The 26865-nt window shown below is 46.2% G+C and overlaps 1 protein-coding gene across 1 annotated transcript; it reads right to left on the bottom strand.

Annotated features, from left to right (window-relative positions):
• Positions 1-461: 461 nt before the first annotated feature.
• On the bottom strand, positions 462-21603 carry Slc10a6 (solute carrier family 10 member 6). The gene is made up of 6 exons (XM_057772145.1): positions 21152-21603; positions 10648-10766; positions 9965-10053; positions 5966-6138; positions 2602-2759; positions 462-1589 (listed from the first exon to the last, which is right to left on the bottom strand). Exons 1-6 carry the CDS (start codon positions 21526-21528, stop codon positions 1414-1416), a joined length of 1092 nt encoding a protein of 363 aa, XP_057628128.1. The 5' UTR covers positions 21529-21603; the 3' UTR covers positions 462-1413.
• Between the last annotated feature and the right edge of the window lie 5262 nt (positions 21604-26865).

Raw genomic sequence — 26865 nt, 5'->3', positions numbered from 1 at the left:
ACTTGCATTCTCCACGGGGGACATATGATAGCTCATCATCTACATAAAAGGCTAACATTCCAACTTCTGGCCTCTACAACAATTTTAAAAAACTAATAAAGATTAAATGTGTGAAAAATGTAAGTCTCTGCAACAACAGACATCATAAGGAAACAAAAGCTGAGCCCTTGGCCACACACAGGACAAAGGCACAGCCGCCTGTCCTTTGGTAAGACTAGAGTAGCAGGCACAGTGGCTCACACTGCAATTTCGAGCACTCAAGAGGCTGAGGCAGGAGCGTTTTTGGAAGCTGAACACTACCCTGGGCAGACACCATGTGAAGTTCTGTCTTCAAAAAAGGCAAAAGAAAAATATCCCGGGATAAACGCTGGTCATGCACACAGCAAGGAAATGAGCATAAACATGTCCTAGTTCATGTTCTAATGTCATAATTTAATGAGATGTTTTCACAGATTAAAGCCATGGAAAATCATTTCTTAAACTCGTGAGACTGAACAACAGAGCCCTTCCAAGACAGAGCAATGGAACCTTTTGAGGAGCAGTGGTCCTGCCCCCCAGACTGCAGGAAGGGTCCTACAAGGACATGGGCATGAGGGCCAGGGGCTCACAGCCACTCTACACTGGGAGGCATCTGAATTCACACTAATACAGATGAGCTAAATAAATTACTATCCTATATGACACAACACTTGGACGTAGCACTGTTTTAAAGAATGAGGTAGGTAACACAGACAGATGTATACAGATGTTCTGAGATCATCGCCAGCCGATGTTAGAACACAGAGTACAAACTTGGGACATTTTAGACGACTTTACACACAGGATACCCAAGGTTTGCGCACGAGTCTCTGTTGTTTTGGGGATTCGGGGCAAGTGGCACATGTCTCTGTTTTGGAGGTTCCAGGCACATGTCTGTTCCTCTTTGGAGAAAGAGCTAACCCAGACATTCACTTTTTAGATTCTTCCCATGTTTCCTTTAGAGTGTCTCTAAGCTTGCATCACACACGTATCAAAATTACAAGATGCTTGATCCCCTAAAACTCATGTTTTTGAAGCTTATTTTCTCTGAGTGTCTCTTCCCTAAGCACTCCAGAGCACCTGCTCACAGCCAAGAAATCGGTGGATCTGGACCTGCTCCGTCCTGCAGTGTGAGTCTCCGCTACACCAGTGTTCTCTCTCTTCAGTTAAAATTCACAGCGGAGGCCAGCTTCGCCCGGAGATGCCTGCTGACTGCCAGCCACCACTCGCTGTCCCACAGGAGACAGACAGGGATGGAAGAACCTAAGAAGTCAACCGTTTGCTGCTTGTTCTCACAGTCCCTCCAGCGACGTTCACACATCACATGGTCTTTACTGGCCATGAAGGAAGATGGAGGGCCAAGCTGGCCCTATTCCCCTGCAGGAATGTGGCTGATTACTCAGCAGCCCTGTGCTGCTGCTCTGGTCCCGGTGGCCCCAGAGTTACAGTGACTTCATCACCTTCCTCCAAGAAAGCACTGGTCTCTCTGGACTTTTCGTAGCTGACCTCTGGGCAACCAGGGTGCTGCCTCCTGAGCTTGCTCTTCTGCCTCCTCTTGTGTGCCTGATAAGCTGGGTGGAGAAACAGAGTATTAAAAACCCCTTTAGCAAAGAGCCTAGTTGGTGGGTGGGGGCTGCATACTAAAAGGTACTTCAGGAAAGTTGCTTGGTCAGCATGATGTGTGTGTGCAAACACAGGGAAAAGGGTAAGAAAAGAACGCTGTGGAACCAAAGGGTTGGGGATCAGAATGGTTCCTTCTCTCCAGAATTGGGCTTCATTTGTCAGGTCTCTCAGAGCTTATTCACTCAGTCAACCAACAAACCCGTAGGGGTGCTGACTGCGCATCAGGCCCTATGCCCAAGTGCTAGGATAGAGCTACAAAGAAGCTCAACACGCTTCTGGAAAACTCTGGGTTTCAGAACCAGCAGTTTGTTCTAATAGAAGCATTTCCGTCTTCCATGGGAACCCTCAGAGTCCCAAGTATTCCTTACGTCAATGTTATCATGCCAATAGCATATAATAACCAATATGTGTGCTGGTTAGCGTGAGAACATGCCCCAAGGGCTCGTGGATTTCAGTGCTTGGTCCCCAGTCTCAGTATTGTAAAATCTTAGGAGACAGAGCAGAGCCTTGCTGGCGGAAGTGCCCCACTGGGGACAGAGCTTGAGGGTCCTTAGAGCTTGGCTCTGCTTTCTGTGCTCTTTCTGCTTCCTGACTGGCCAGCCTCCTGCCGCCCTGCCTCCCTCTCCCTCTGCCCCAAACCTCCAGCCATGTCACTGTAAGCCAACCTGAGATCTCTCTTTTAGAAGCTGGTTGTGGGGAGGCATTTCATCAGAGCAACAGCGAGTGTACAATCGATTTTCTCAGTAACCACTAACCTTACTAGAGCCTATTCCAGGGACCAAGACCAAAATAAAGACATGTGTGTGTACATATGTGTACTCACACCTTGCAATTTACCTTCAGTGCATAAAGATTTACCCCCAAAGTAATGCGTATTTGGCTGAGCAGGTCAGAGAATAGCATGTGTAGGTACGTGTGCATAAAATCCCACTGTGTCTACACTGGCATATATCCATCCACCTGCAACAATGAGGAGCCCGAGCAGCACTTGGAAGAGTCCGTAGGCCAAGGCAAAGTTAAACAGCTGGGCCAGGTACTCGGCAGTGAAAGACAGCTGCAGCATGGCGATGCACAGCTGGATGTTCTGTGCTCCAGTCTCTATGGAAATCGTCCTGCACCTGTCAGTGAACAGATTCAAGAGCTGTGAACCCGCAAAAAGAACCACAGCTAGGGCTGTTACACAGAGAAACCCTGTCTCAAAATAACAAAACAAAACAAACAAAAAAACCTGCCCTTTTCCCTTTGAGCAATGACAAGTATAAGCTATGGGCTCAGGCAACTAAAAAAATATATTCATGGACAGTTATTACTGGGATCCTCTCTGTATATGGCAAGGGTGTCCAGTGGAGTAGAACCTCAAAAACCCTGGCCCAGGAACCGGAGTAGAAGTACAAGATGGACACCAGAAATTGTGCATGAACAATTTGCTACAATGACCAGGGCCAGGAAATGCTATAGAACTCAGGGAACAATGACCAGGAGATGCTGTAGAAACTCAGGGAACAATGACCAGGAGATGCTGTAGAAACTCAGGAAACAATGACCAGGAGATGCAGTAGAAACTCGGGGAACAATGACCAGGAGATGCAGTAGAAACTCGGGGAACAATGACCAGGAGATACTGTAGAACTCAGCAAAGTAGCAGCAGTGGTTCCAGAAAGCTTTGCAAAGTGGTGAAGCCACAGAACCTGAAGAGGTGATGAGTATCAGGCGAGTGGCAGCAAGGAAAGCCGCAGACACAAGTGTGAGCATGGCTTCTTCAAGAGGCCCTGTGTACCACAAGCCAGTCAGCATGCAGAGGAGGACTGGAGGAGACGGGAATGGGAAACTGAGTCAGAGGTGTGAAACAAACTAAAAAGCATGCCAAAGTTCTAGATGAAAAACAAATGTTGGGAAAGGTTGCTTTCGGTGAAAGATGCAATGATAACGTTATCTCATTTCCTACCTTTTTGCATTTGTTGGTTTTCTGATCACTGAAAATGGGATAAGCCTTACTTGAAAATGAAAAATGAGAGAAAAAGGAAGCAATGGCAGGAAGCAAACTTGGAGGGTGGATTGAGCCATTCCTTTTGTCTCCAGCTTGCGAGGAGCTTGCAGCCTTACTATATGAGGGGAAAGGTTAAGAGTACTTCGGTGGAGCTGGGACTCCAGGTAGACGCAGCAAGGGTGTGACATGGGGCAGGAATATTTTTTAGTGGCGAGTTCTGTGACACACTGTATTGCTCCTACCTTCATGCAAAGCGCACTTCCCTCAAACTTCCTAGCTCGACATCATAAAACTCAAAAGCTGCAACTCACCTTGACCAGACTGCTCACAGCGCAAATGCAGTTATCTCTGGCCTCATCTTTGTCAGGCCAAGGGAGACAAGAAAGACTAGATAGCTGACGGTACATGGCCATAAGAATTCTTCATCTGTCTTCAGATCCAGCTGTCAGTCTCCATCACTCAATAGTCTGTGCTCCTAACTATCGACCCTGGAAACAAACCCGGGTTCGAATCCCAACTGTACTTTCTGGCTGTGGGAACTCGATTACATTCCTAATCTTCTCTGAAGAGCTTGCTCATCAGTGGGATAATCATAGCTCCCTGCTGTCAGGTTGCAACAAGAAGAAAGCGGGGTTTGACGAGGTGGGGCCTCACCCAGTGCGTGTGCAGGGCTCAGCAGTGTTCCCTGGAGGAGTGGGAGCAGCTTAAGACCAACCTGAGCCTTCCCCACCCAGCCTCTCGAATCCAGCCACTTTCCTGTAATTGCTCTCCTGACTTAAAAATGAATCCACTTACTGAAAACCAGGAAATATTCCCAGGAGAACTGAAATCACCCTTAACTTCCCTGCTCTAAACTGCCTTTTCTTCCAGTATTTTTCCGTATTCTTTTTGCCTTTTTTCCACAAAGTAAAAATCAAAATTCTAAACTAAGGTTTAGCCCTGGAGCATTGAGATTGATGCCTATCACAGGCACACTGCATAAATAAACATGACCCTATTGTTAGATATTTAAATTGTTTCCATTTTTACCTATAGAAAGGGCACGGCAATTAACATCTTATTTTATCAATATTCATGTGTATATCTGATAGAGCTAACCCTAGAATAGATTCCCGCTGATTGTGGTGATGCACACCTTTAATCCCATCACTCAAGACGCTGAGACCAGAAAACGCAGAGTTCAAGGTCAGCCAGGTCTACATAGCAAGACCCTGTTCTCAACCAGAGTAAAAGTACTGAGTTAACAGTCATAAGAACACGTGAGGTTGCTAGTGCAGCAGTTGCCTTTCAGAAAACTTAGGCCACTTTCTATCACCATTCCCCTCATTATTAAATCACTGCATTCATCCCATGAAATGCGTGCCGACATGGAGTATTATCATTTAAAAAATTTTTACAATATTTATAAATGTATACTCCAATCCAAATGATATTTCAGACAAACTCCTATACATACTATTCATAACTAGTAATTCTTTTAAAATCTGGTATGATGAACAATGATTTAATCTCTTAATATTTACTCATGCCCTGCTATGATCTCTGTGTTGAACAAAACAAGTTCACTCCTGCTATTGATCCATGGGATTCACACGTCATTGCCCTGCTCGGTTCTGTAACTGAGACAGGGTCTTTCGACGCAGTCCTGGCTGGACTTGAACTGTTCAGACATCAGCAAGCCATACTAAAGCCCTAATCCGAAATTTATAAACTAGAACCTGTGTTGACTAGTCTACGTCAACTTGACACATGCTAGAGCTGTCTAAAGGGCGGGAACCTCGATTAAGAAAATGCCTCCATAAGATCTGGCTGTAGGGCAGTGTCTTAATTAGTGATTGATGAGGGAGGGCTCGGCTCCCTCTGGGAGAGATCATCTGAACAAGTGGTTCTGGGTTCTGTTAGCAAGCAGGTTGAACAAACCATGGGAAGCAAGCCAGTAAGCAGCTCCCCTTCCTGGCCTCTGCCCCAGCTCCTGCCTCAGGACTTCTTTCAGAGAGACCACAATGTAGAAGTGTAAGCTGAATAAACTCTTTCCTCCCTGGGTGGCCTTTGGTAAAGGTGTTTCATTGCTGCAATAGTAACCCTGACGAGACAAACCCCATCCTTGTGGCTTTTGTCTACATAAAGAATTATGAGCTTCCTGACCACAAGCAAAGTGAAACTTCCTGCTTCCTGGCACAACCAGCAAAGCCTGTCATGGTGTATGTTTGATGCACCTGCTTCAGAAAAGCTTACAGAGCCTGGCATGAATCAAAGAGGTAAAGTTGTGCCTGGTATCACAGGTCTGGCATTCTGAGTCCCGGACACACACACACCTTACGGGATAGGTAACTATACCTTTGCCAAGACTGGTGGGTGAGGAATGCCAGCAGGAAGCCCATGACGTGGCCGACCAAAGGAAAAATGAAGCTGATGAGCAGAAGAGTGACGTCTGTGTTCCATCCCTTTGCCAGGACCACACCAGTGACTGCCACCACCAGAAGGAGGATGCCACCCGTAATGGCCCCGACCTGCAACAAAGCAACAAGGTGAGTGCTTGGTAGCCACATCTGAGGTTCTATTCTGCTAAGCCGTGCCCAGTGTAAAGGTTTAGAAGACCTCGGAGGCTGTCACATCCAATTTTCTGTTAAAGTCGCCTTCCTTCCCGTAAGCATGGGGTGTGCTCCCCAGTGCCCAGTGAACAGGAGTGAATGCTGGAGCCCATATAAGACACGGGCAGATGCTTTCTCTTCCCAGGCATAGCTATGATGAAGGAGATGTACAACTGAGAGAAAGATTTCTGATGGGTTGTCTCTGCTCAGTGTATAATGGTACAGAAGATACTGGGGCATAGTACATGTAAATATTAAGTAGGAGATAACAGAAATAATGTAAGGAGCCCAGGTTAGCTAACGTTGGTGCCTCCTAGTTTCCTCTCTCTTACTGGGATCAAACATTCTGGTCAAAAGCAACTAAGAGGAGAAAACAGTTTATTTGCGTTACGTCTTCAGGTCTCAGTCCACTACTGAGCAAAGTCAGGGCAAGAACTCAAGGCAGGAATCACAGAGAAACGCTGCATTCTCGGCCTAATGTTTAGTTAGCTTTCTTTCTTTTTTAGAAATAATTTTAAATGATATTATATATACATTATTTATGTATTATATAAATATATAATCTTTCATGGGTACATGTTGAAGACTTTAAAATACATTTAAACTAATCGTATTTTTATTTTGGGGAATTTCATACTTGCATACAGTGGACTTTAATCAATCCACCCACATTTCCTCCTCCGTTTTCCCTGTCTCAATACCACCATTCCCTCCCACTTCCACGTGTTCTCTTCTTAACCCACGAGGTTCAGTCGCAGATGCCAGTGTGCAGGTAGGGAGAAGGAAGGCCATCCTCAGATGCCAGTGTGCAGGTAGGGGGCAGGAAGGCCGTCCGCAGATGCCAGTGTGCAGGTAGGGGGCAGGCCATCTGCTGGAGCATTCGTAGCCTCTGGGGCTGAATCCCTGAAGCTCCCTCTCTCAGCTCCCTTCCTCACAGAGCCCAGGACTATCTGCCTAGGGATGGTGCCACCCACAGTGGTCTGGGCCCTCCTGCATCAATTAATACGACAAACTCTTCAGACATGCCCTAGAGCCAATCTGGTGCAGGAAATTTCTCAGTTGAGGTTTTCTTCTCAGATAACAGAGAGCTGTGTCAAGCTGACAATTAAAGCTAAGTAGATGCTAAGGATAACGACTGTTTGCGGGATCTTCTGGTCTAGGAAGGGCTCTGCTGCACGGGTGGCCATGATAATGGTTTCTTAGATGTCTTTAGACGTCACACCATCACAACCTTTACCGATTGAGGTGACGGATGAAGAACCCTAGCTACACATGGCTACTCCCTACCACTTCCTGTCAGCTAGTTGCTGTCTCAGCCTCTTGACCCTGGGTTAATTTTATTTAATCAAACAAATGTAACACATCTTTGCATCATTAAACAAATATCCCACAGCATTAATGAATGTAACACATCTTAAATTAATATTCCACCACACTGTGTCCTCTCTTCTCTCTCAAAAAAAAAAAAAAAAAGAAGGAAGAAAGAAAGAAAGAAAGAAAGCAAGAAAAGACAATAAATCCAAAACTTTCTAACATCTGAGTTTAATTCCCAGGAGACTGAGAGCAATTTGGATCTTAGCAGGCTCTCATCAGTCTCATGGGATAGCAGGCTCTGTAGAAGAGGACTTAGTTAAAATCCTGTCAATCTTGACTTGAAATGACTCAGAACCAAAGGAGCCCCTGGAGTACTAAAGAAAAAAGAAACTAATTATTATGGTTTGAACGGGAAATGCCCCCTGCATGTTCTTATGTATGGTGGTTTGAGTCAGAATGGCCCCCATAGACTCATGTGTTTGAATGTTTGGCCCATAGAGGCATATTAGGAGGTGTGGCCTTATTGGAGAAAGTGGGTCACTGTGGGGGCGGGCTTTGAGGTCTCATATACTCAAGCTATGCCCAATGTGCTACACAGTCTCCTGCTGCCTGCCACCAAGATGTAGAACTAACTCAGCTCCATGTCTGCCTGCATACAGCCATGCTTCCCGTCATGACGATAATGGATTAACCTCTAAAATTCAATGTTCTCCTTCCTTTATAAGAGCTGCCATGGTCATGGTGTCTCTTCACAGCAATAGCAATAGAAACCCTAGCTAAGACAATGTATTAAAGCCTATTAGCACTATTTTGAAAGGTCCTGAAAACTTAAGGAAACAGGACTAGCTAAATAGATCCCTGGGGAACAGGTTCCTTCGAGGCAGATGCCTGGGGGAGGGGCAGGTCCCAGGGATTGTTTTGTTCTAGGCCCTTACCAGTGTCTTCTTTGTTCTAGGAGGTGACCAGCTCTCCTCCATCATACACTCGGGCCTCAGTGATGTTCTGCCTCAAGTTCAAAGGCATGTGCCAATAGGCCTGACACAATATCGTCTCCTATTTGTGAAGCTGAGGCAGTGGAACTATGACCGTAGGCCAGCCTGTGCTACTCAGGGAGACGCTGCTTCAAAATCTTAAAAACACTAAAATAATGATTGAACTGTGGGCTCTAGTTTATGCATATTATTTGACATATTTTAACATAAATCCCATACAATTGCTGGAAAGGTTTGTTTAGCGGGGAGAGGACAATAGAGTCTCACTTGGCCCAGGCTGGGCTTTTGTTTGTTATGTAGCACAGATGACTTTGAACTTCCCATCCTCCTGCCTCCACGCCCCATGTGTTGGGATTGCAAGCATGTGCCACCGTGCCTGACTCCAAGACCACAAGCACACAGAAAGGCTAAACTGGGGTATTTTCAATTGTTGCTGCCGCTTAATGCCCCTTTGGGAAAAATAATTAATGACAAAGTACTTGAAAAGAAAGTTTCCATGATTACACTGTCCTCTTGTTCTGTAAACATTTCCCGCCAGGAATGCTCTCCTTTTAAAGGGACAGTGAGGAGCGTGGGAAGGAAGGGGCTGTATCCCATGAGTACAGCCCAGGGCTCCATACTCGCACACAGGCCTCCCCCACCTGTCCTCTCTTGCTCTCACTGGAGGAACAATGTGCATTGTCCTCCTGGGAAAGCAGCCCCTGCAGGCAGAGTGAGCATAGACTGAACCAAACCATAAACAACAAGCTGAACTAAACAGACATTTTTTTGCCGAACTTCTAATTAACCCCCAAATGTTCATTTCTTTGTAAATCTAAAATACAACTGAGATTTTATTTCAGTTTTAAAGAAGTGTGAACTTGTGTCTTCTGGGTGGTTTGTCAAAAGACAAACGGCAGCACTGCACAGCAAGGGAAGGAAGGATCACTATATTCCCACCATTCCTTGGCCACCCGTCAGCGTTTTCGGGATGGTGTCGTTCACACGGGGTACCTGATGAGGTCAGTGGCCTTTGCTTGTGTATACCAATTACAACTCCAGTGGTGTGTGCCCGGGAAGGCTTCGGCAAGACAGCCCTTCAGCCTGTCCTAGGAAGTCAGCAAGACAGCCCTTCAGCCTGTCCTAGGAAGTCACCCATGTTCCCACACACTGAGGCTCCATTGTGTACGGCGCAGGGAGGAGCTTCACCTTGCTGGTGCCTGTGGGAAGCCCAGGAAAGGGACAGGTCCTGGCCATCTCAGGCCTGTGTGTTTCTGTCACTAAGAGCATCATGTTTTCCAAGGTGTCACAAATGTGTGTGGGCCAATGGGAGTGATGCAGCAAGGCTCCTGGTCAAAGGGCGGGAAACGGCCGTACTGGGACAGCTCATTGGTTGGTTCAGCTTTTCATCTCTGTGTCTGGTGGTGGGCTGTGTGTAGGGGGGTGCGGGGAATACTGACCTTAAGGATGACTTTTGCTTGCTTTGGCCACCTATAATTCACGTAGACGCCGAAAGCCACAGGAACAATCAGAGACCCAAGGGTAATTCCTAAAAAGAAAGAAAACCTATCAGACAGTGTCCCTTCTCACCCTAATGCCCCACTCTTTCCCAGCAATTTCTGTTTCAATTAGTTCACAGCTTTGAAAGACAATTTTTGAGGGGTGTGTGCTACTAATAAATTCCATCACACCTGCGCCACCGTAATCCTCACAACCAACCACGGGGATTTCTGAGACAACAGAAGTATAATGTTTGAAATAAGAGTGGCCCCTTTAAGTCTCTGAAATTCCCAGTCACAGAGCAGGGCTCATAAGTACATGCACCGTGGTGTGTGGACACCTAGCCACTGTGAGACACATTGTGAGCTCAGTAAACCTCTCTTCCTCATAAACATTCTCCCTCAGGTATCTCACTCCACCACCAAACACGAGCACATAGGGGTCTGGATGCTAGAAAGAGTCCTGAGTTAGGATTTCAGTTCCAGGCTGCACGATCTTCATCAAGTTCCCAAACCTCACTAACCCTGAACGTAATCAGATTGGTTTAGATGATGCTAAGCACCACACAGAGGGATTTGTAATTATCTGCTGTCTGTACAATCACCATTGCTCTTTCTAACCATCACACAAACCCCATACAGACCAATGCTCTGGTATGGAATGGTGAGATTCTGCTGTAGGTCCCAGGACCAGGTGAAGAGGTAGAGGCAGAGGGGCATCATCCCCAGGGCAGCCACTGTGGAGCAGGTCGTCATGCTGATGCTGCAAGCGGAATGAAGATGGTTAGGAGGGAGAGCCAGAAGTTGAGAGCTGGTCCTTACTTACGTTAGTATGCAGTGTTGGGCCGGATGTGGTGGTTCATGCCGTTAATCCCGGGAATGGATAGAAAGAAGCAGGTGGAGCTCTGAGTTCAAGGTCAGCCTGGTCTACATTGTGAGACCCCCCATCTCAAAAAAAATTAATTAAAAATGTAATCTTTACCAAAAACCATACCTAGAACCCACCTTTTCAAAGCAACTACAAGACCCACTTTCTTAGCGATTACGGGATTGGGGGTGACTACTCAGAGCTCACTGCTCTCGGGTCTGAAGGAAGCAGGCCAGAATTTCTTAACCCACTTTGGGACTTGAATAGGACAAGTTAAAATACCAAAGAGGTAACTAAACACCTATTGGGTGCCGAGTACTATTAAACATTAAGAAGCCGTCGGAAGACTTGTGTGAGATTCCCCACAGAAGAGCCTGTGGTTTCTGGATCCTGATGGGGAACACTGGAAAGCATGAAGCAAGGTACAAAATCTGAGACAGGGATTCCGTGAGAGATTGTGGACTGGATACAAATTCTCCTTCTGACTCGGAATAGGAATTGACTTGAAATGACTCCTTCTTCTGTAGTGGGGCTCCTCTAAAATGAAACCCTACCACCAAAGGTTTAGAATATTCTTTTTGTTAGATAGAAAGCCTGCATTGGCAGAGCAGACTGCTCAAGATGTGGCCAAGCCCTTTGACATCTCCTGAGAGCAGGCAGATCTCACTGTAAGCTTATTATTACACTTACTTCTCCAAGGCCCACCCTCTTTCAGGCTTCCAGCCTCTTCTCACCCTCCTCCTGCACAGTCTGCCTTTTCTTCTTACCTAGAGGGAGCTATTTGACAGTCAGGGTACGTAGGATTATGTATGATTCAAACCTTTTCGATAAATTTACTCTTTATCTTTGGCTTTGCTCACAATATTCGTCATAATGAAAATTTATGTAGCTAAAGCTGTTGTGTATTTTTGCCAGGTGTGGTGGCACACCCCTTTAATCCCAGCACTCAGGAGGCAGAGGCAGGTGGATCTTTGGGCGTTTGAGGCCAGCCTGGTCTACAGAGTGAGTTCCAGGCCAGTCAATGCTACATTGTGAGACCTTGCCTCAGAAAACAAACAAAACGACAGACAGCCTCTAAGTTCTCATCCTTGCAAAGATGTCCTCCACTCTTGGGGCCTTCAGACATCACCCCTACACTTTCTTCTTTGTGGTCTGATAGTCTGTGTTTATCTATTTAACTCATTTTAAGTTTCTCTTTTATAAGATATGAAGCTGTTTTGTCTTGAGAGCAAGTGTGTGCATACACTTTTCTCACTAAGCCGAAGTGCCTTCTTCAGCATATGCTAATTAAATGCCCAAGTCTATTCACAAATGTTTCGGAAACTCTAATCTAGCCCACTGGTAAGTAATTTTGTTTTTTCCTAAACAAATTCCAGACTTTCTTGACTGTATTGTTTCCATAAAATATAGGGTTGTTGGGCAATAGTGGCCATGCCTTTAATACTAGCACTTGGGAGGGAGAGGCAGGTGGATCTCTGTGAGTTTGAAGCCAACCTGGTCTATAGAGTGAGTTCCAGGTTAGCCAGGGATATACAATGAAACTCTGTCTTGAAAAAGAAATATACAGGCTCAATATTTCCATGTAAATTTTCCTTTTCAAATTTTTTTCTTCTAAAAAAAAATCCTGCATAGTTTGCACTCTACATAAAACCTAAAATATTTTATTCTGTTCAGAGTAGTCTCTGAGGCTAATCCCAAACACCCAAAACAAAACAAAGATGTCTTCTGATAAGCTAGAGGAAGTTCAGCATTTTGACACAACTCTCAAGCCTGTTTCCATGGAGATGGTAGCTAGGGAAGTTTTCCAAATGCTTGACCTATGCTGTGTGCCTTGGCTCTCCGCTTACCAACTCCTGGAAAGAATCCTACCTTGCATCACTTTAATCTTGAACTGCGGAGTCTGGAATGCTCCATGCCACCCCCATATGGTTTTGGCTCCAGCAACAAAAGGCTGAGATTCCTCGCTGTAAAAAGCCAACTGTCAGCAAGGCTGTGAAACCTTGTGCCCGACCTCCACAGAATAATTTGATCTGTGATACATTTGATGGTGGCTCCAGAGAGACGAGAGAAGTTCTGCTGCCCTACCGTTTCCTTGTAAATACCGACCATGCTGGAGAAGCACAGAAACTGCACCATACATAGTGGGAAGCCACGCCTTCCAGTTCCTGCCAAGAAATTCCATTGCGGCATCAACAGAGGCTGTGGCTTGCTGAATCTCTCCACTGTTCACATGGTGGAAAAATCGCTGGCATTATCTGACCACCACAGAACAAGATTCCACTCGCACCAGGACGAATGGAGCCATCTGCAACTATTGCAGAGAATGAGACAGGTCCAGCAAGACTGGACAAACAGGTAAATCCTGAACCTCCCTTACAGCAAGGAAATGGCACAGCCACACATTCCACTAGAAGGCAGCAGTCAATACCATTCTGCAATTGGGACTTAAGTTATTCAAATGTTATTTCAATTCTAAGCCCCAAAAATCAAGAACTCCAATTCTCCAAACTAAAGGCATATCTGTTTCTCCATAAAAGAAGAAATCTGGTTATCCAAATGGAAACCACTGTTGCATTAAGATCACATCCATAGAAACCATCCTAGGACAGAATTCACAGCCAGCATTATTGAGTGCAGAGTATCGCGAGGCACATTTTGCACCTCAAACTTCCGTATCTTTTTCTTGTCACTTTTACAATAATTGTGTTGATGTTATCTTGATAACAATAAACTATGTATTACTTGAATCTGGAATGCCCCCGACAGGCTCATGTTTTGAAGCCTCAGTTCCCAGCTTGTGCCACTAAGTTCAATGCTATGGAGCCTTTGGAAGATGAGATCTGAGCCGGGATGTAGCTCAGTCAGCAGAGTGTTCGGAGTGTTCGCCTAGCTTGCAAGAAGCCCTGGGTTTGATTCCAAGCCTTGCATGAAAATAGGCGTGGTTTCACGTGCTTGAAATTCCGGTACTTGGGAGGTCAAGGAAGGAAGATCAGAAGTTCAAGGTCACCTTTGTCTAAGTAGCAAGTTGTAAGCCAACCTAGGGTACTTGATTCTGTCTTTAAAGAGAGGGCCTGGCCGGCAGAGATAGACCAGTAGAGGCAGTCCTTTTGAAACACTTCTACCCATCTCTGGTTCCCACCCTTGTTCTCTAGTCTGCACCGCCTCATGCTTCTGTTGCTATGTCCTCCTCGAAAGGGTAGGCTGAAATTTCTCTGACACCATGAGCTAAGATATAGCTTTTCTCCCTTAAATGACTTCTGTCGAGGATTTTGTCACAGTTTCAAGAAAAGTAACTAAACCAAGTTCAGTCTCAGCTCTCTCTCCAAAAACCTGAAGTGCCAACGGCTAGACCTGAAGAATCACACACTACTTCTAAAGTCTCTGCCAAGGACCAAGGACTTCAGTTCAGAGAAGAAAACCAGGCATGGGACCCATGCCTGTAATCACAGAACTCAGAGGGTGAAGAGTGAGGGCCGGGAGGGGAGTGGTGGTAGGGGGGAGTTCAAGGTCATCCTTGACCATGTTTCAAGTTTAAAGCCAGCCTGGGCTATATGAAACCTGTTTCAAAATAAATAAATATAAAAATAAATATAAATAAAAAAATAAAATGGAAAGAAGCTCAAGAGAACTTCATGGATCAAAGCTGGCCACCTTGCTATACACACACCACCACTCAAGTTCAGAATCCTCTCTCTAACTAGGATAGATACATACATCCTCCATAGATATCTAGAGCTTGTGTGAGCGGTCCTGAATAACATTAATAAACAGTGTTCGTTGGGAGGCAGAGTTATTGTAACACTGGCAAAAGACACTGCCACCGTGTCTCTCACTCCCATTTTTCAAGGCCCTGCCACCACCAAGCTGACACTGGGCATACAAGGAACTGACAGACCTGGCAGGTACGGCTAGCAAGTTGCACAGTTATAAGACCTTCCAACAGGTGACTGAAAAATTACATATTTGGCAGAATGGGGACAATGGACAGGCAGCGCTATCAGATAGTTTCTGATGAAATTTTAAGATTAGGATGGGGCACTCAGGAGGCAGAGGCAAGCAAGCGGGTATTTATGAACTCAAGGCCAGCCTGCTCTACACAGTGAGTTTAGGGCAGTCAGAGCTGTTGTGCCCAGATTACAACCACCAGAAAGGCTCAGACTGTAATAAGCAAGGTTTAATCAGCATAATACAAACATGTTTGGAACTCATCTCCATCCCTGATACAATAAGGTAGAGCAGAGTTGTATCTCCTCTGTGGGGTAAGCTTTTAAAGGCATAACTACAAAGAGAATCTTTGAAGATGCTTTGGCATGGGTACAAGGACTTTTGCTCCCTCCCATTCTGTTAAGTGAGCTTTTTCCTTGTTTTTAGAGCAAGGCCACTGTTCTTAAGTTAGGGCATCTTTATCAGCCTGTACCAGGTGGCTGACTGGACTGAGCTAAGTGACCTTGTACTCGGAATCTCCTGGGTGGGAGAGGGTAACGGAGGTGGGTCATTTGTCTATCTGTTGCTTTCATTGGTTAATTAATAAAGAAACTGCTTGGCCTTTGATAGGACAGAAAATTAGGTAAGCGGAGTAGACAGAACAGAATGCTGGGAGAAAGAAGCCGAGGCAGGCAGTCGCCATGATTCTCCCATTCCAGACAGACGCAGGTTAAGATCTTTCCTGGTAAGCCAGCTCGTGGTGCTACGCAGAATATTAGAAATGGGTTAGATCAATATGTAAGAGCTAACCAATAAGAGGTTGGAACTAATGGGCCAGGCAGTGTTTAAAAGAATACAGTTTCCATGTAATTATTTCGGGGCATAAGCTAGCCAGGCGGCCGTGAGCCGGGCGGCAGGAACGCAGCCCGCTGCTCTGCTCCTCTCTACAAGAGGGGAAGGCCACTATCTCCCTGGGAAAACATTCTGCTAGGAAATTTTTTCTTGCCCCTTTGAGAATAAGGGGTGAGGGTCCCACAAGAGCTACATAGTCAGACCATTTCATAAAGAAAAAGGAAAGGAGAGGTAGAAGAGGCTTGGGTTTATCGTCCCTTCCTTGTCCCTCTCCTATGGGTCTTAAAAAACAACTACTTTGATCTACTTCACTACACATCCATGCTGGAAAGCTGAAAGCAAGGGCACAAATGGTGTACCGCTGGACACCCATTTCATGTCACATCATTTACAATAGTCAAAAGGTGGCACACACAGGTAATGCCAGCACTGGGGATGGCAGAGGCAGGAGGATCCAGGCCAATCTAATTGCCACACTGAGTTCCAGGTCATCCAGGACTACACAGTGAGACCTTGTCACAAACAGGAAATGAAAGGAAGAACCAACTCAACGCCTCCTGAGGATGAGCAGGCAAAGCAGGACATGCACAGTGGAGAATGTTCAGCAGCAAACAGAAACAGAATTGTAACCGAACGCTCTTAGGAGGATGACCCCAGAGGGTATTAGGCTCAGTTAAGTAGCCAGACCCAGAAGACAAATCCGTGAGTCACATATAGAAGACATCCAGGGAGTCAAACATGTGATATAAAGGGAATGGGTATGCAACAATGTGAATGTTCCTAATACCACTTAATATTGCTCAAATGCTTCATTATACTGTGTGTATTCTATAATGATCTAAAGAGAAAAGAGAACCTCAGAGAGTCCTTCACCAATATGAGAACCGAGAGCCAGGCACAGAGGCCCATGGCTGTGATTCTAGCAACTGGGAGGCAGAAGTGGGAGGATTAGGAATTTAAAGACATCTTTAGCTATGAATGAAATTTGAGGTCAGCCTGGGCTATGTGACCCATCTCATAACAAATCCAAACAAATATGGAAGCTGAGGGGCAGTGAGATCGATGGCCCCGTGGTGCTCAGCACCTTGAGCTGACACAGTGCTCTGTTGCAGTTTCTTTCTAGACCAATTAGGGAGAGTCATACTATGACTGGAGCAGACAGATCAGGCCAGCTAACCCAGAGGGTATCTGAAGAACATGGGCAGATGGAGATGGGCAAACCAGGGTGTGTTTAGTGAACAATGAGCAGTTCATCTGGACTGGAGGTCACTTGCATCTAAGGCATTCCTGGGAATAGACCTGGAGAGCCACGGTAACCTGGCCAGTTCAGTAAGCACTGCGAACACACGGCACAATGCCATGATGGAAGTGTTATCGTTCCCAGTTCCAAGAATGGAGGCCGGGCACTCTGCCTTCTCTTTCCAGGGAGATCCACATCTCACGTATTGCCAGTCTGTCTCAACCGAGACACATAGTAAAGATCAGAAGGAAGTGATCTGACCGTATCGGGCTCCTGGACACCAGAGCTGCCTTCACCAGGGGGAAGTGGATATTGTTGCCATCAGTGACCCTTCTGTTGACTTCAACTACAGGGTCTACGTATTTTAGTATGATTCCACACACAGTAAGGTCCTCAGCACAGTCAAGTCTAAGAAAACAAACCTTGTCGTCAATGAGAAGGCCGTCTCCATCTTCCAGGAGTGAACCCCTCCAATATCAAATGGAGTATCAAACTGGTGCCAAGTATGTTGTGGGATCCATGAGTATCTTTACCACTGTGGAGAAGGCTAGGTCCCCCTTGAAGAGTAGAGCTAGAAAACTCATCATCCTGGTCCCTTCAGATGACGCCCCCATGTTCGTGCTGGGTGTCAGCAGGCCCCCTGCCCAAAGTCATCCATGACAGCTTGGACATCGTCCTCAACAACCACTTTTGTCAAACTCGTTTCCTAGTGTGACATCAGACTCACTTCCTGGTATGACAATGAAGTTGGCAACAGCGACTGGGTGGTGCCCCTCATAGTCCTCACGGCCTCCAAGCAGTAAGAATCCCTGAGCAACCCAACTCCAGCAAGAACATGAGAGGAAGAGAAAGGCCCTCAGCTGTGGGGAGTCCCTGTCCCATTCAGTCCCCAGTACATTGAGCATCTCCCCTCCTCGTTTCCATCCCAGACCCCCAGAGGAAGGGGAGGGGCTTAGGGAACTCTACTTTCTCAAGTATTGAATACCATCAACAAAGTTCACTGTACAAGAGAGAGAGAAACAGAAAGAGGCTCACAGTTGACAACTGCTTTATCTATTTACAACAAAACAATAACAGAGAGTCTGAATGTGGAGAGAACACTGTGAAGGTGTAGCTGTTGGCCATGGAAGAATTCACTAGGGCCTGACCCCAGGAAGCAGCACTGGAGGATGGCAGGGAGCCAGAGTTGTGAACAGCTCAGCAAAAGGGTGGGCCTGGTAGAGGGAAGAGAGGGCAGAGTGAGAGGAGCAGGTTAGAGGAGCAGAAGACTAAGGCGGGAAGCCCAGGACCCTGGGAAGAAGCACAGTGGGCCCCAGGCCTACTGTGTACTTGACTCCGTGCTGGGTACCTGGCCTTGTCATACCCAGTGTGTGGACACCCGCTCAAGTCCGAAACACCTGGTCAAGGTATGAGGGTGGAAAACCACACATAGGCTGAGTGAAGCAGAGTGAAAGCAACAGATGTATTTGGGATCATCTCTAAGAGCTTTGCCTCAGTTTCCCCATCTGTGAAATAAAGATATGGGATGAAACACACTTAGATTTCCTCCAGAATGACCGTCACTGACTGGCCGCTGAGTTTTCCTTCATGTGATTTTATGTTGGTAATCAGTTGTGAAGCAATGTGCCAAATACGGACATTATTCCGCTCATCAACACAGAATATTCTATTTCCTGAGATTTAAGCATTTATTAGTGCTAGATCCATAAGCTTCTGAAATCTAACTTTTAGTGCTCACTTTAAAATCCCTACTCTGGGAGAATCAGCTCAAGGACAGCCTTGGCTACATATTGAGTTTGGAGCCAGCCTGGGCTATACATTGAAATTGAGGTCAGCCTGAGCAACACAGCAAGACCCTATCTCAAAAATACAAAAGGAAGTAACTATTATTTCATTTTTATAATTTATTCTGTATTGTTTGTGTCTGTGAAGCTCAAAATCGAACTTTAGAAAAAGGAAAAGCACAGGTTGGGGCAGTCAGTGATGAAATGCTTGCCAAGGAAGAAAGGAGGAAAACAGCTAACATTTACTGTGCGCCTACTGTGTACCCGGCTCTGTCTCATGTGTATGTGGATGTGTTCTCAGACAAGTTGCTACAATCAACATGTAGACACTAGGGCTGAGAGATGGCTCAGTGGTTAAAGCACTGGCTTCTTCCAGAGGACCCGGGTTTGATTCCCAGCACCCACATGGCAGCTCACAGCCATCTCTAATTCTAGTTCCAAGGGATCCAGTGCCCTCTTCTGGCCTCATCTGGCCCCAGACATGCACATGATGTGATACATAAACACACATGCAAGCAAAACACTCACACATTAAAATAAATAAATCCCCCTTTTTTTTTTCAGTTTAGTTTAAAAGCTGATTAATTTGGGAGTGATGGCGCACGCCTTTAATCCCAGCATTTGGGAGACAGAGGCAGGCACATCTCTGAGTTCAAGACCAGCCTGGCCTACAAAGGAGGTTCCTGCACAGCAGGGCTACACAAAAGCAACAACAACAATAACAACAAAGCTGACTGAGGGCAGAGTTGGTGCCAGACACGGTGGCGGTGGCGTATGCCCGTAATCCCAGCTCTAGGGAACTGAAGGCGGGAAGGATCAGGAACTCAAAGCCACCCTGGGCTATGTGAGACCTTGTCTCCATAAAACAAAAAAATAAACAAGATAGGGTTGGTAACAAGAAACAAAACGCACTCTGTCTTCCACACACATTCTGTCCTCTGGTGTTACTATGACAATGCCGATGAGCCAAGGATGTTGGCAATAAATATTCCCTTTCCCAGAACAGAAGTGTTTCAAAACCCTGCTAAAGACTTCGGCTCAGACTCCAAACAGACGATGTGGTTGTGTTGCCAAATGTCATGGAAAAAAACTGCCTAAGTTACAAACTGATGTGAACCAGATGTGAGCTCTGCTCCAGTGTGAACTGTGTTCTGCTTCTTGTGCCTATTGTTGAGCTACTCCTTCAACTTGAACGTTTTTCCAGAATAATAAAAGGTCACTGACGAGGTGACTCTGAGAAGCCTGGAGATAAGACGAAGCCCAGGCTTCCCGGTACCTACAAACACCAGCTTCCTTTCTTTCCAGAAACCCCGGGACCCAGACTTCTTCGCTGGTGTGAGCTCAAATGGACAGCTTCACTGAACTTTAAGCCGTGGCATCTGAGTGGAGATACTAAACTATCAGGAATTTTTAAGTCTCTCTCTCATAAGTGGGTAACTGAATAGGCATTGTCATACAAGTTAATTACTTGTCTGTAATTAAAATGTAGAGGCGACATCTGTTCAATACACTAAATATTCGGTACATGCAAGAGAATTTGAAAGGAGACCTGAAGCCGACTCACTAAGCTCAGCTCCCAGTTCAGCCGTCAATTCTGACTCATTCATTCATTCACTAATTCATTCATTCATTCATCATAGAGTAAGTCTCAATTAAGTGGCATACACATGCAAAGATTTAAATTTGTATGGATCATTTTCAATAGGCAGGATGTAATTATGTGTATATAAGCAAAAAAAAAAAATCCAGAAAGACCATTGTTTTTAACTCTATTTTCCCCAATACTGAGTCATCAATCCTTTCTTCAAATGGTCTTCTACTTCTCGTCAAAACATTTGACCCCAAGATTGTGTGATTCGCTTGCCATCGTTACAGTGTGGATAAATGATAAAGCTTCATTTCCCCTGGAGAGTTTATCTGCCCCGTATGTAGACATGAACTCTGGCTTAAACCCAAAGGAGGAAAGGAAACAAGAGAGTTGTCATCCTCAGAGCTCCACGCCGCTCCCTAAATCAGTCTGTCAACTGCCCAGAGTCCTCTGCACTCGTTTAAAATGCGGCTTCACAAGAAGGGTTTTCTGGAAACACTGCGGAGAGCAATGTGGCCAAAAGAGACAAAATGAAAAGACCAGAACCACGTGGGCTTCATCCTGATGATTTATCTTGCTACCATCACCAGCACTATCATCAGCTATACGGTTATTGGTGATGTCCTGGGAAATTACGGTCAGAGATGCCAATGGGCATAGAAGGAGAACATGCTTAGGAAATATCGTTGCTGCATATGAACCAGTTCCTTGCGTGACTCAGGATAGAAAAGGCTGCCAAGAAAGCAGAAACTGATTGCAGCAGGACAAGCTCAGAACCGAGAAGGGCTGCCCAAGTCTCTTCCCACTCAGAACGACCCAGACATCACAAAGGTGTCCCTGACTGGCAGGCATAGACAGGGGCACCCTGCCCAGCTTCCCTACTGTGTCTTACCTGAGATCCATATCTCCATCAACCCAGAAGGTCAGAACATTCGAGATGGTGCCCCCAGGGCAGCACCCCATGATGAGGACAGCAATAGCATGGAAGGGTTTCAGAGAGAAGCTGAGGGCTAGCAGATACGCAGTCAGAGGCATGAGCCCAAACTGGCAAATCAGCCCCACCGCAATGCCCCAGGGTCTTCTGAAGTGTGACCACAGCTTCCGAATCTCCACCGAGCATCCGAAGGAGAACATGACCAGACCCACCATCAGGGCTGACACCACTGTGAAAACAAGCTTCAGGGCCCCGTGGCCCTCCATCTGCACCGGCAGCTCGTCCTCCATGCTGTGGGCAGGGCAGCTGGCATTGCTCGAACAGTCCACACTCATCTTGTCTCGTGAATTAGACAGCAGAGACAAAGAGGAACGTCAGCCCTGAGCATGCACAGGGCAGGTCTATCCGGATGCATTTCCTAATCATGCGACAAGTGACGCTGGAGAGTCCTTCCGATTGCTATTGGCCAACCCCGTGATTCGCCCTAATCTGATCAAGTTATTCACAAGTGACATTGTAAAAGTCATGTAGTCATGCAGGAAACACAGCAAGGATGGCCAGCGTGCCTTTCCATTCTAGTCTCGCTGACCACAGAATGTTCAAGTGCTGGGAAGGAGACAGACAAAGTGGAAAGACTGGCCCCTGTTGACAACATCACATCATGTTCTAGGGAAATAGGCCAGATGCCAAGACACAATTTCTCCAAATTCAGTAGGGATTTCAAACAGCCAGAGTGCAGCTTTCTGTGGCCTGAACGACTAAGTCAGGAAAAAACAAAGACAGCTGTGCCAAAGCCACGCCTCACGCCACTCACAGGCATTACAGAGAGACAAGAGAAACAAGGCCAGTCTGGAAAATGTCAAGGAGGCTGAGGATAATTTCGAGATTTTATACTAGCCTTTTCTTTTTCTTCTTTTTCTCTCTGAGGACTTGTGTCTAAAGCCAATAATTAAACACCTGCAAGAACAAAATGGTATTAGGCACTTGGCTGTATCCCGTAGAGCATGCGGAGACTCGTTTCTCCCGGCATTATTCAAGAGAGCTGTCATCTTCTTTGGGAGACTCGAGTCTGCTCTGAGGCACACACCCTTGGGCCACCCGATGAAGTCTGGGAGCCTTGGAAATGCCTGGCATGACGCACGTCATCTAAAAACACTCCTGAGGTGGTACAGTGGCCCTCTGTGCATTCTAGCCAGGTCCGAGGGGACATCAGACAAGGGCAATACGGCTCTGAGAAACAAAATTCCTAACTGTCAACTGCCACCCTCTTCTCACTGGCAGCAGAGATTTTTTTTCAGTGCGCAGGGTGGGAACAAGGCACACTTTGTCAACCCCTCCCCTGCCTTAAGAGAGATAGATGCTCATTGCCCACTGCTGGCTTAGGCTAGCAAACCCATGACAAACCGCTCAAGGGCTGCTGGCTGCATTGTGCGTGCTGGTGGAGTGCGGGCGATAAATAAGGAATACGCTTTTGCAGACATCCTAACTGGAATTCTCAGCGCGTGGAAGGCAGAGGCAGGCAGGTCTTTGTGAGTTCAAGGCCAGCCTGGTCTATTAGTAAGTTCCAGGACAGGTAGGGATATGTCGAGACCCTGTTCCCCTGTTCTACTCCCCCCCCTTCAAAAAAGCAATAGTAAACTTGTGGGAGGGAAATATCAAAATTAGCAATCACAGAAAAAACAGGCTGTGTAAACATGACCCGATATGAAAGGACTAACTCAAGATCTTTTCAAAAGCTAAAGTTCAGAATCTGATACCTCACAGAAAAGAGACAAAATCCTAGAAAAGAAAATTCACCAGCACCAGGCCTGAGGAGCTAGCTCAGTGACACAGGTCTCCCTAGCCTGCCAGGCCCGAGGGTCTAGCTCAGTGACACAGGCTAGCCTGCCAGTCCCGAGGGTCTAGCTCAGTGACACAGGCTAGCCTGCCAGGCCCGAGGGTCTAGCTCAGTGTCATGGAGCTCCCCTAATCTCCCAAGTCCTAGGTTCCTTTTCCAGAACTGAAACCACCTGCTTGTAGGAACTGAGAGAAGCAAGACATGCTCCTGTAGGTCACACATCAGGCTGAGAGGTCATCCAATATTTCTGGAAGAGAAACATACATAGCAATAGACTTGTAGTTACTATGGACCTAAGAAGTAAATAAGTTTAAATATTGGCAAAGGCTAACTTGTACTTCTTTGGGGCAAGACATTCTTACCCACAGAAGTCCTGTTACTTAGACACGTATTCTTAATTATAATAACATTGTATTCATAAGGCAGAAACCTAAAAGCAAATGTCCAGAGACTAAGGACTTTACGGCACAGCTAGCAGTGAGATATTATGGACTGCTTAAGAGGTTAACATTTTCACAAGGAAAAGTGTTATGATAGTTAAGCAAGGTGGAAAAAAATCAAGATAAAATGGTATGAATAGAATGTTCCTAGCTATCTTAAAATAATCAACAGAAGGGGCTGGAGAGATGGCTCAGTGGTTAAGAGCATTGCCTGTTCTTCCAAAGGTCCTGAGTTCAATTCCCAGCAACCACATGGTGGCTCACAACCATCTGTAATGAGGTCTGGTGCCCTCTTCTGGCCTTCAGGCATACACAGAGACAGAACATTGTATACATAATAAATAAATAAATAAATAAATATTTAAAAAAAATAATCAACAGAAGCGTTTATTATTGGAGGAGGTATAGCTCAGTGGTAGAGGACAAGGTTAGCCTGTTCAAGGCCCTGGGTTCGATTCCTCACAACACACACACACACCACACAAGTGTTATCATTGTTTCTAAATAAACAGGAAGAAAGGTCAAGGTGATGACTTCTAGCTAAAGGAGACTGATTTCTATTCCCCTGTATTTTTTACTCCATTTGCCATCTTTAGAAGGACTGTTGGTCACTGCTTCTATAATCAGAAAATTGGGAGGCTGAAGAAAGGGAGTTGAAGAAGCTGTGGTTAACTGCAGTCCTTCCCTAGAGGATGACCTGATGACACGTGGTTGTGAGGAAAGAGACTGTCACCCTGTTGCAGTTCCCATCTGGGTTCTTAGCTTTGCAGGGATGGGGAGTAACAGATACCAAAGGCTTGCAGGTAAGGGACACCACAGAAACGGAAGGTCAGCCAAATATGGAGGAAAGGTGACCTGTCAGGTCACAGTCAGCAGAGGGAGGAGAGCAGAATTGCTAGGTGCTTCCCCTGAACAGCCCAGGATCCACCTTCCTGGGCAGAAACAGCCAGGAACAGAAAGCAAGCTCTGATGAATGAAGCCAAGTGCCCACCCTGCACCTGCGTCCGTGCAAAATAGAGCTTCTGTCCTCTTCCTAGATGTCTTTTCTGGCCTCAGTGTACCGGATTGTATGTTATTTAGATTGTAACTATAAATTCCCAGCCGTTTGGGGGGGGGGGGGGTAATCACAACTTGTAATAAAAGAAAGGAATCAGGTTTGTCATCAGAAGAACAAATTCTAACACAGATGGTCTATGGAAACAGACACGTTAGTGTTCCAGTGCCCTGGGCCCTGTCGTGGGCTCCGAACATCTGTCACTCCATCCTCCCAACAACCTGCCCAATAGACCACATCACATCAGGACTCTCATTGACCATGAGGGAAATGGCCATTGAGGAGGCTAAACAGCCCGCCTGGCTGAGGTGGTGAATGAGGCAAAATGTGGAAGCCACTTGTAAGTCTACACTATGAAATAACTAGACACACATGGGGCATGCTAGCCCACACCTTTTGTCCTAACACTCTCGAGGCAGAGGCAGGTGGTTTGAGGCCAGCCTGGTCTGCAGAGTGAGTTCCAGGACAGCTAGAGCTGTTATATAGAGAAACTGTCTCAAAAAATAAAAAATCCAAAAACATAAAATAAAAGACAAAAGCGTGAAGTTTTATTGTATATCCCATTGTTACTGATGCTCAAATTAGATGCCACACCCCGTCACTATTAACCTTTGCCTCTTGTATATACAAGTACTAAATGCAGGTGTGCAATAAATAAACAAGTGGACACGAGAAGAGTGTGCTGGAAAGGGCAGCACCCTAACTTGTTCTCTTTGTGAAGCAGTTACTTGGTTGAAACACTCATAATCCTAAGCACAAAGACTGTGTCCTAGCATGTATTATGGGTTCTACACTGCTTTACAGTAGCCTTGCTAAGATACATAAGCAATCTGGGCATGCTCACTAACACCTATAATTCCTGCACTTGGGAGGCTGAGGCAGGACTGTCATGAGCTCCAGACCATGCTAGACTACAAAACAGCACCTTGTCTAAAACCATATGAACAGGCAAAACTATAGAAGCACAATAGGAAAGGGGAGACAGACCCAGCGGCAGACTGAACAACAAAGTTCATCCTAGCCTTCTACACTTCGTTCTTTTTAATGAGTTCAACGTAACGATGAAGAGATTGGCTTGTTTTATAGGTGCTTCTTTTGTATTTTGTTTGACTGTTTCATATATTTAAATAATGAACTTTATTTTCTCCACTATTTCCCTCTTTCATCCTGTCCCCCTCCTGATGAAGCCCTTCTCACCAAGCCCCCCCTCACACTCCCATGTTCTATTTGTATGTGACCCGCTGAGTTTTGTAAGAGTTACCTGTCCAACAAGGACAAGACACAGGCACAAGCCTCTCCTTTCACTGCACGGAAAGCCAAAACCCAGGGGCTGCAGAGTGGTGTGGACATCGAGGTCAAACATCAACGGAAATTCCATGATGGCACCATGAGGGCCAGTCAGTGTGTCATTGGGCTACAGATAGATACCAGCAAATGTTCCAGCCAATCTGCTATGACTGCCTGTGGTACCAGACGGCGTCTTTATGACCCCAAGAATCACACCCTGGAATTCGCTGCTCCATCAGCTTCCCTGTGGGCACCAAGTGTGCCAGCCAGGTAAGCATGGCGGCTCCAAGGATCTAGGGACAATCTGTGATACTGAGTTGCATCCCAATAAGCGCAATGCCTCTTCCATGCCCTTGCAGATGGGCTACACATAGGGTGCGTGCCAGAGAAGCTAGGTATTTGCTCTGGGAGACAGTGTGTAAGCCCAGGTATTGACCACAGGACCAGGAAGCCAATGGGGATTCATCCATGGGGGCTTTCTGTGCTTTTGCTGTGGTTTTTGTTTTGTTGAAGTTGAACCTCACTCTATAGCCCTCTCTGCCCTAGACTTCACCACAACCCTCACGCTTCAGCTTCCCAAGGGTGCCATGACAGGTCAGCACCGTTTGTGACTGGCTTTCCCTCTTCCCCCATCATGCCCTGCTTCCCAGGGTTTTTTTTTTTTTTTTTTGTATGTGTGTGTGTGTGTGTGTGCGCGCGCGTGTGTGTGTTTCGGTCTTCCCTGCCCCTGCCTGGGAAAGGGGCCAGTGTAGGGAATGGGTGCCAAGCGGTGGGCCTAAGACCTTAAAATACTGAGGCGTTTTAAGAGACTGCATCTGTTTCTCTTAAACCCTCAGACCTGACCCTCGCAGCAGCCCAGTGAGGGAAACTGAGGCTGGAATGGAGCGATAGAACTAAGAAGCAAACGCAGACACACCCACACCTGGCTTCTCTGGGTTTTGAACTTCCTAGCTCTTCTTGCACCAGCTTGATTAATTGTCCTGGGTCTGTGCTGGCGCAGCAAGTGCTGCGTGTGACATTGGCCGGGCCCCTGAATCTGAGACACTTTTGTGTG

Source organism: Chionomys nivalis, chromosome 6 (assembly GCF_950005125.1).
Source record: "Chionomys nivalis chromosome 6, mChiNiv1.1, whole genome shotgun sequence".
NCBI lineage: Eukaryota > Metazoa > Chordata > Mammalia > Rodentia > Cricetidae > Chionomys > Chionomys nivalis.
The sequence above is the reverse complement of the archived record's forward strand: the minus strand, read 5'-3'. Positions and strand labels throughout refer to the sequence as shown.

What these genes read in the sequence shown, in the direction of transcription:
- Slc10a6 (XM_057772145.1), bottom strand. Translation starts at nt 21,528, where the DNA reads ATGAGTGTGGACTGTTCGAGCAATGCCAGCTGCCCTGCCCACAGCATG. An exon ending in GATGGAGATATGGATCTCAG is followed by an intron (nt 10,767 to 21,151) that starts GTAAGACACAGT and finishes TTCCGCTTGCAG; the next exon opens with CATCAGCATGACGACCTGCT. An exon ending in CGGGCTCCTCATTGTTGCAG is followed by an intron (nt 1,590 to 2,601) that starts GTGGATGGATAT and finishes TTCTCCACCCAG; the next exon opens with CTTATCAGGCACACAAGAGG.